Source organism: Pomacea canaliculata, linkage group LG9 (assembly GCF_003073045.1).
Source record: "Pomacea canaliculata isolate SZHN2017 linkage group LG9, ASM307304v1, whole genome shotgun sequence".
Taxonomy (NCBI): Eukaryota; Metazoa; Mollusca; class Gastropoda; order Architaenioglossa; family Ampullariidae; genus Pomacea; species Pomacea canaliculata.
In genome coordinates this window covers 24,645,696-24,655,991 of record NC_037598.1, presented here as the reverse complement: position 1 = coordinate 24,655,991, position 10,296 = coordinate 24,645,696, and the positions used below count along the sequence as shown (strand labels likewise).

At 40.7% G+C, this 10,296-nt stretch overlaps 1 protein-coding gene across 1 annotated transcript; it reads left to right on the top strand.

Annotated features, from left to right (window-relative positions):
* The first annotated feature begins 184 nt into the window (after positions 1-184).
* Positions 185-3,282, top strand: LOC112572576 (S-crystallin 4-like). The gene is made up of 5 exons (XM_025252315.1): positions 185-433; positions 1,264-1,356; positions 1,809-1,927; positions 2,102-2,209; positions 2,672-3,282. The coding sequence occupies exons 1-5, from the start codon at positions 301-303 to the stop codon at positions 2,834-2,836; spliced, it is 618 nt and encodes a 205-aa protein (XP_025108100.1). The 5' UTR covers positions 185-300; the 3' UTR covers positions 2,837-3,282.
* The last annotated feature ends 7,014 nt before the right edge of the window (positions 3,283-10,296 follow it).

Here is a 10,296-nt window from a genome sequence, read left to right as displayed (position 1 = left end):
AGTGCCCCACCTCACTCGATTTGACTCATTACAAGACATTATGTTTGTGTGTGTGTGACCCTGTGTGTGTGTGCTCGCTCATCTGTGTCTAGAAGAATTTGAGTGTAGGTTTGCGGCTGACATGACCTGTGGCCTACTTGTGTCCTATTTACTCTCCCTCGTCTGTACAGATATTGGGGAGTGTGCGAGGTCACGTGGTTTCTCGCGGCACAGCTGCTACCCGGGTGAGTTTGAGCCAGCGACGGCTGTAAAAACCTGTACGTGGAAGGTTCGACCTCCTCAGTTTCCAGCACTTTAGCCATGGATGCCATCAAGCTTGTCTACTTCCACCTCCGGGGTCGCGCTGAGATGATCCGTTTGATGCTGGAGGCAGCCGGCCAGGAGTACGAGGAGGAGCGCGTGCAGTTCGGAGACTGGCTTCAGCGGAAACCCGGTAAGACGAGTCATTCCTTCCTGCCCTGTGTGGTGAACAGTGCGACCTCGAGCTGTGAATTTATTTTATCTTTTCTCTCTCTCTCTCGTTCTTGAGTGCCTTTCATGACTCTTGGCATCTTGGTCTAGGCATTGGAATGTAGGTAACGGTGTCCTAGCTTCTGCCTCGATCCGTGGCCTGGATATGTTGATAGCCTAGCCCTAAATTTTTTTTTTTTTTCTCTAGCAAGTTATTGGTCCCAAGGTTCTAGTCCTAAACTAGCTTGCTCATTGGCCATGACACTGTCGTTGTCATCTAAAATATCGTAAATTTGAGGTCTTAACTGGAACTCATAGCTTAATTTTGATGATTAAATGGAATTTTTATTATTTTGTATGTGTGCATATGACTGTGTGCACTCGCGTTATTTGTATAACTAAGATAATGTTAATGTTCCTTTTCTATTTCCATGGTATCACACCATAATAATCTTTCATTCTCTTTATTAAAGGATTGGGGCAGAGCTGCTCAGACTGAGTTCGTATCTCCTATACCGTGTTTCCCCGAAAATAAGACTGGGTCTTATATTAATTTTTTGCTTCAAAAGAGGAATAAGGGTTTGTTTTCATGGAATGTCTTATTTTTTCATGTAAAAAAAATCTACATTTATTCTAATATATATATATCTTTTTGTAAAAAGAAACGGATGATGTGGCAAACTATAAACAGACTTGACAAATGAGTGATTTTTTGTTTTCCTATCAAACGTTCTGCAGAAAATATTTTGAGATAATCAGGAGCTGTTGCCAAGATCGTTTCCAATTTTGACTAGCATTTCTTTGCCTGTGCAGATGCCCCCTTCGGCAGCTTGCCGTACATTGAGTATCAAGGCAAACGCTACGGACAGAGCATTGCCATCGCCACCTTCATCGCCAAGCAGCTGGGTGAGAGAGGAGGAGACCCTGAGCCACCCCATCATTCAGTTGCATCCATCTTTTCAATCTCTCTAGTCTTACTTCTCTCCTCTTCGTGTTTTCTCCTAATAATAATTATCGCTTGATTTTTTTTTTAATTCTATTTTTCTTCCCTTTTTTTCTATTTTCTTCCTTTCATTTTTTTTTGAAAGGCATGAGTGCAAGATATCAAGTTACTTAATATTGCTATCTTATTGTCTAGAAAAAATCCTGAACTACCCTATGTACCTAAAATATGTACCTAAAATACCCAGACTGTGTATCCCAAATAGCCAGACGGATACCCAAAATACCAGACTATGTACCTAAAATACCTAGACTGTGTACCTAAACGGATATCAGTGCAACTTACTTAAAAATGATTCACGAATCACCTGGAGCCTGGTATAGAGGAACTGTCACTGACATGATGTCATCCTCAGGGTTTTACGGCAAGACCAACCTGGATGCCCTGCGCATAGACGAGATCTCGTGGTTGTGGGAGGATCAGCTCACCTCAAACCTCACCGGTTCTCGCTGGGCCAAGGACGAAAAAGTTAAGGTACAAAAGGGAGAGGGGTGGAAAGAGTGACTAGAGATGGGTTTGTGGGTGTAGTAGACAAATTCCTGATGTCGATGATGGACCCGAAAAGGTTATCTGATTTCTCCAAAGACTGTAAATGAAAGTATACAATATATATTTTTTGACATTTCCCTGCCCTGCGTGTGTCGCCAGGCGGAGCACCGGAGAAAGACGCTGGAGGAAGACTTGCCCAAGTTCTTTGGCTTCTACGAGAGGTTGCTGGGAGAAAATAATGGCAATGGCCACTTTGTGGGCGACTCGGTAAGCCGTGTATCGCTGTCCTTCCAACATCCACAAGAATGCTTCAATTCATAATTATGTAGTCAGCATAATCACATTTTCTTCGTTTTACCCTTCCCCTACAATACTTTCTTCCTTACTGCATATTCCACTTTCTTTAGTTTCATTCTCTCTTTCCATTCTTCGTTAATCAGTATCCAAGTTAATTTGTTATCGAAGCCTCTACTTCATGAAACCATTCCAAAAGAGCTGAACACATGACATTTCTTTCAAATACGTCTCAACTCCCACTCCCAACACACACATGGCCACACACATGCATGACACAATAACTGTATTTTATTCGTGATTATAACATTTACCCAGAACCTACTACTAGCTCATAAGGCTGATACAGCAAAGGTTCCGATGTAAGTAGTTAGAGTAACATCTCTTCACAGAAGCCATTTGCTCAGCAGCATGGTGGTCTTTATTTTCTTGCAGTTTTCGCTGGCGGACTTTTATGTTTTTGACATGACGGACAACATCCTGGCACTCAAGGAAGACGCCCTCAAAGAGTATCCGCTCCTGCAGAAGCTACGCGATAACGTGACCTCTGACCCTAAGGTCAAAGCCTACTTAGCTCGCAGGCCGCCGACCGGTTGGTAACTCGTCACTGTAATTTTGCTGAATTGAAAAAACAGTTAGCTCCTGATAAAAATGAGCCACTTAATAAACAAACAGATAATCAGATAACAGCAAATATAGATTTGTTATTATCTTAAATATCTGTTATTTTTATAGTAATTATTTTTAGTATAACCTCTAGTGCTTGACGATGCGCTTCCTACATTATCTGACAACATTGCCCTTGTCGAACTGCTCCAATTATTGCTGATTACTGTATTGTGGTGTTTCTCACAACAGCAATCGAATGTTGTTGTTGCTAGTAGAAACCAACCAAAATGCAAACATTTCTTCACTAAGTCATGTGACAGAGAATCTGGATAAAGATGTATTCAAATAATGTGGCTCGACAGTCGTAAGACAGCCCACCCCACTTCCTAAAGCCATCTGCGTAATGAATGCATGGTCAATAAAGAAATTAATTTTTATGTCTGTGTTGTTATTGGTAATTTTATAGTCCACCTAGACTATGAGTTCGTCTCTAAAGTTTCATCTTTTTTCTCGTCTCCTTCTTCTATAAAGGAAGTTCTTATTGGTACGACATTCTACCTGCCCTTGTATATTTGCACATGCATGTATGCGAGTTTTGAAATGATTGAAGGACAGTTAGGAGACGAAAATATGAAAAAAATGAATGAAAGGGTGAAGGGAGAAAAAAGAGAGTCGGAGGTGAGATGGTGACAAACATCAAGGATGTAACCACAAACATGAGTACAACAAGGATGACATTTACACCAAATGAACGCTGATGCAGCTTACTATGCACCCAGAGACAGAAAAAAGTGCGTGCAACCGCTTCTTTCAATAAGATGAGTGTGTAGCTGCCTCTGGGACCACTCTGGGGCCAGTTGATGAGATAGGGGCATGCAGTTGACCCTAATTCAGAGGTCAGAAGGCGGGCAGGCGACGCGAGGTCACAGAACTGAGTCATCTTCATCGCACGCTGCAGGTGAAGCTTCGGATTTTTTGCCAACTTGTGAAGAACCTTTGATATTGAATTCGTGACAATCGCGAGATGCATATTCTCGTGGATTTTCTTTTTTCAAGCGGCACAAGACTCGAATGCAAGTGGTAGACTACTAACTTGATTAACCTGAAATTTTCTCCTGATGCTTTCGACTTCAAGCACTGCGCATGTGTGCGAGGTTCCCCCAGGCGCCAACCTACAGACTAAAGTTTTTGTGTCAAACGGTTTGTATTTTACGATTATGCGAGCGTATTTACTTGAAAACATAAAAAAGTTAACATTGGAGCCAAAATAATTGACACGAGGACAGAGACCTACAATGGCGGTCCCTATACGCTGTGCTATTTCAGTGCGAGAGGGAGAGGAGAGTTTATTCGCCTTGTCTTCAAAGACGGCGGGCAAGAGTTTAAGGACATAGTCATCAATTTCGGCTCAACTAAAAGGCTATCGATGAAACCGAGTTAGAACTTTAATTTATTCTGGTTCTTTTTATTTCTTTCTGATTTTTTTTCTTTTGAATTCTACTTTTCTTTCAATTCTTCACGTACGTACACGCGCGCGCGTGAGTGTTTGATTATTGGTGGTGGGTTTTATAGTTTTATTTCCAGAGTTCAGAAGTATCACAATAGCTACTACTAGACATTCAGTGTCTTACCATCCTATGTACTCAAAATCCGTAGTTTTCTTCTGAATTTTATTCCTACCTCAGATGAATGGAAATGCTATATGTGGTAATTTCTCTTATGTCATGATGGTTTTGTTGTATTTCTACAACACACTAATACACTAATAGCCAGTGTAGAAATAATGGCAACAGTAATTGAGATGAACTTATAGCCACTTCGACAAAAACAAAAACAACCATCACTGGGACTAATAAAAATTGTTAATATGAAAAGCTCGAGGCGCTTAGCCGATATTAGTACAGTGTATTATATATATTCTGTCCAGACTACATCAGCATGCAATGACTACTACATATATAACAGCTGTACATATAAGTTCTAAATTTAAAAAATTGTATATAATTAGAAGTGATGATAGAGCGCTTGTTTTGGCAGCGTGTACCGCGGACAGTGATTTGTTCCCTCCACTCTGCACCCCTTCTAATCCTGGCGACATGTTGACCCCCGTGCGGCGATCATCTTGAAGTTTGTCTTTGTATCAAACTACTAGGGTTTGACAAAGATTTCTGTTTAGGCAGAATGAGCAGAGAAAACATTCGGGACCCTTCGGAAGCGTGACGTTCAGCGACCTTGACAGTCGGCGTTCAGAGGAACCCTTCGCTTCAAACTTTGACAGCCATGAAACTTGTTCTGGCTAATTCAACAACTTTTAAACACTATGAACGGCTGCATAAAATTTATTGTGACATGCAAAATAACTCAAGGCCTAGAACTGATGACAAGTAAAGGTAAAATAAATGAGAACCCAAAACAACCATTTGAACATTTTTTTTTTGGTTGAACATTTTATTTAATGGCTATAAGCCCGGGGGCATTTTTAGCCATAACATCACAGTTATAAAAAACACAATGACAATTTTACCTCAGTAACAAGCTCACAACAGGTGGTGACAATATAGCAAATATATGTAAATAGATACATGGCACTATGTGTGTATATATATATATAGATTATTTAAACAATGAAAATACCGTTTGGATAAATTTGCTTAAGTTAATAAGTAAAACCGAGACAATTTTAAACTACAAGTAGGTTACAGTAGTAAGATCGCGAGCACCGTCTCCGTAGCGTAGGGGTTATATCTTGCTAAAGGAAACAAAAACAGACCGATTAAAATAAACAATTTCAGTAAGGGAGTAAACATTGATTTCTTCTATCTTCTTTTAAAGACTTGTTTTTATATATATATATCTTGAGAAAACAATTTTTTCAGGATCAGGATCAGGTAACAAACAAAACACTGAAGAATGGGAGATAACAAGCGAAACCTTTTTTATGTCTCTTACGTCCCTTGGATTCGTTTATCCTTTGCCAGTTTGAATGAGTTGCTTAGTGTGGAGTCTATGCACATAGACAAAATGCTCAGGTTATTAGCTTGAGTGTTATTTAGTATTAATTCGCATCTACATGTTTACGCTCACCAGAAAGGTTTTCGACCTGATTCTGGAACAGAAAAGAGGCGATGAAATAAAATGTACTGATCGAGATGTCTGCGGGGAGTGCAGAAAGAGGCCATGAGAGAGAGGAGTCGCGCCTGAAAGAACGAGCCTACAATTATTGAGACACTGTCTTCATGCCAAAGGTTTGCACTCTGAATAATTTTAATTATAGTGTTACCGATTTATAAAAATAATTTAGAGATATACTATTTTCGAGAATTGCGATACTAAGCTTTCATGCTAAGTTTTTCACTCTTAGTAATTTAAATTAAATATGTTTTAAGTATTTAAAAGCATATTTAAAAAGTATTCTTTTTATCGAGAAAAGCGGTTTGAATGAATCAGCAATTCACCGTAAGTTAGCAATAACAAAAGACTTTATTTATAACTTTATAAATATGTGACAACATTCCTATGTATTGATAACCTAGTTAAATTATCTGTTATCAAGAGAAGGCCGAAATTACTGTAAAGCCTCATCAGTTGTTACTATTTTAAAAGGACTATCAGCATACTTTAATTTCTACAACGTACTACCTGAAGTGTATATTTTTGTTTTTTATACAAGTACTTTGTTTATTCTCTGTGTATTTTTATTATTAATTTGCGTTTCCTCCAACTGAAGAATTTGCTATGAGCATGTCTGCTATTCTTGCAAGCATCATATATTTCCCAAATTAACATAAGAACCTCCATCTTTACAGACGACACCCTTCTAGATCTTCTTAAACTAGCCCGTGAGTACGACGTCCAGCAGGTGTTCAACAACTGCAGTCAGTACATCACCAAATGCTCGTGGACTTGGCCAGTCGGATAACAGCCACCGAGCTGCGGAGAAGCGACATGTACTCGACTGTACCCGCAACAGCCATGAGAGATGTCCTGCAGCGGCGTATAGAGTTATTTGAGACAGACCCGGATGCTGCTGAATGTCTGAAGAGAAAGAATCTTAAATGAACCTAATGTCTAGGTGTGCAGAGAAACTCACTTGTATGATTCGGTATGATTGTTCCATGTTTGTGTACAGAATGCGAAAGTACGATTTTGTTAATATGTAGTACGAGTTTTGCCACCGTAGAGAGTTGCCAGAAGACCATCGTTCACAGGTACCAAAAAACGTAAAAAAAAAAAAAAAACCCACAAAATTGCGTCAGATCATGACGTCAGATCATGACGCGGCAATAACGTCCTGCTTCCCTCAGAGCTAAGAGCCAGCAGACGACACGCGAAAATGGCTAGCAATCTTCCAGGAACGAGTGCACAGAAAGACCATTGTGACCGTAACCCTGACGAAGGGAGGCCAAAGAATAAATTTGAAGTCAGGGATGAAGAATCCGACATCGTCCTCGTCGTCGACGGAAAAAAACTGTATGCGAACAAATCAATTAGCGATTCGCTCGCTGTTTTTCAGGCCATGTTCAGACATGACTTTAAAGAAAAGCATTCTAAAAGGATCACACTGGAAACGACGAAATTTGATGCAATGGTGAATCTGTTAGAGCAGATCTATCCTGGGGGAGGAGACGAGTTAATAAAAGGTAAGGCTTAGGACAGAGCGACGAATGCGGATGGTCAAATGACGTAACTTTAGAGTGCCAGTCCTGCGGATTCACTAAAGCTATCCAAAGCAGCACTGAATAACTGCGGGATTACAAACGTGTTTTATCTCGTCCACTTCTTGCTGCACCCGCTTTAAGGCCTATTCCCACGCTGCAATGTTTCTTGTACAAAATACGTGCGCCTAGACAGCTTAGCGCAATGCGTCCATTCCCACGTAACAAGGCCACACAAGTGTTTAAGTTGAGACTTTGGGAGGAACTTATTTTCAGCAGGAACATTAGATGTGTTGTGACCAGGAAAGTGTGTCCGAACTGTGGGGTTGGGAAATTAGGAATTGCTTTGTGTTGTGTTTCTCTTTTGATTTTTAAATTATATTATATTTTTAAATTTTAAATTGTTGTCTGTGTTTTGATTTTATTTATATTCCTCGTCTGAAAGGCGCTGTAGAGTGCAGGTGACATAGTGCATCTCATAAAGTGAAAACTTTCTGTTTTCAGACAACACCATTGAGGACCTCCTTGAGGTGGCTGATAAATACCAAGTAGAGCAGGTATTTACAAACTGTACGACGTATATTGAAGCGTGGATGGATAATACACCCTCAATTCACAAAATACTACTCTATCTCAAGATAGTGGACCAGTATGGCCACTACAAGCAGCTAAATGCATTGAGACAGCAACTGGTTCAGCTTGCAAGTAGCATGCCATCCGATAGATAAAAAGGAGTAGGCACTACTCTTCTCTGCTTCCTACAGCCCAGAGAGATAAGATCGGATTGCAGAAACTGTAGACCTTTACAAACAGAAAAGCGGCCACACACAAGCTCATCCTCCATCTCGCGGCCGACAGAATACAGCCCACCACCACTAAGGTTTCTAGCCGTCCTCACGATCGAACACTAGCTGGAATTTCACTTCCGAACAGGTTCGGCAGACACTTCTTTTCCTCACTCGATAAAGATTACTTTTTACCTTCTGCCGATAGACGAAGATGTTCTTTTCATCAAAAACCGTTAAAGAAAAAAAAAAACCCACAAAATGTGGTAGAAGGAGAATCATGACGTCAGATCATGACGCGGCAATAACTCCTCCTGTTTCCTCAGAGCTAACGGAGCCAGCAGACGACACGCGACAATGCTAGAAATGTTCAGCAAAATCCAGGAACAAGCTCTCAAGAAGACCCATCATGTTAAACCTCTTGAAAAACGTCTAAGACAGATTTGAAGTGTACATCCGACATCGTCCTTGTTGTCGAAGGAAACTTCATGGAACAAATCGATCTGACTTCACTCGCCGGTTTTTTAACGCCATGTTGAGCAGGTGTTACATATGACTTCATGGAAAGAGACTTAAAAGGGATTCCACTCGAAACAAACTATGCTGCCATGGTAAATCTTTTGGAGTAAATCTATCCTGGGCGAGGATATGAGTTAATCAGTTTTAGGACAGAAATCTCGGTGTGTGTGTGTGTGCGCGAGCCCGTAACAGGGCAAGAGAGAGACTTTGGTACTGCTTTGACTTTCCACAGTAGGTCATGAACCGGGTGACCCGCAGACACATCACACAGTGCTTTGAGAGAGCTGCAGCTTTTTTTGTTGGTTCAATTTATGAGAACTCACAGCTTAGCGCAATGCGGACAAGACACCGTGAGTTGAGACTGCTGAATGTCTGAAGAGAAAGAATCTTAAATGAACCTAATGTCTAGGTGTGCAGAGAAACTCACTTGTATGATTCGGTATGATTGTTCCATGTTTGTGCACAGAATGCGAAAGTACGATTTTTTTAATATGTAGTACGAGTTTTGCCACCGTAGAGAGTTGCCAGAAGACCATCGTTCACAGGTACCAAAAAACGTAAAAATAAAAAAAAACCCACAAAATTGCGTCAGATCATGACGTCAGATCATGACGCGGCAATAACGTCCTGCTTCCCTCAGAGCTAAGAGCCAGCAGACGACACGCGAAAATGGCTAGCAATCTTCCAGGAACGAGTGCACAGAAAGACCATTGTGACCGTAACCCTGACGAAGGGAGGCCAAAGAATAAATTTGAAGTCAGGGATGAAGAATCCGACATCGTCCTCGTCGTCGACGGAAAAAAACTGTATGCGAACAAATCTATTTTAGCGATTCACTCGCATGTTTTTCAGGCCATGTTCAGACATGACTTTAAAGAAAAGCATTCTAAAAGGATCACACTGGAAACGACGAAATTTGATGCAATGGTGAATCTGTTAGAGCAGATCTATCCTGGGGGAGGAGACGAGTTAATAAAAGGTAAGGCTTAGGACAGAGCGACGAATGCGGATGGTCAAATGACGTAACTTTAGAGTGCCAGTCCTGCGGATTCACAAAAGCTATCCAAAGCAGCACTGAATAACTGCGGGATTACAAACGTGTTTTATCTCGTCCACTTCTTGCTGCACCCGCTTTAAGGCCTATTCACACGCTGCAATGTTTCTTGTACAAAATACGTGCGCCTAGACAGCTTAGCGCAATGCGTCCATTCCCACGTAACAAGGCCACACAAGTGTTTAAGTTGAGACTTTGGAGGAACTTATTTCAGCAGGAACATTAGATGTGTTGTGACCAGGAAAGTTCGAACTGTGGGGTTGGGAAATTAGGAATTGTTTTGTGTTGTGTTCTCTTTTGATTTTTAAATTATATTATTTTTAAATTTTAAATTGTTGTCTGTGTTTTGATTTTATTTATATTCCTCGTCTGAAAGGCGCTGTAGAGTGCAGGTGACATAGTGCATCTCATAAAGTGAAAACTTTCTGTTTTCAGACA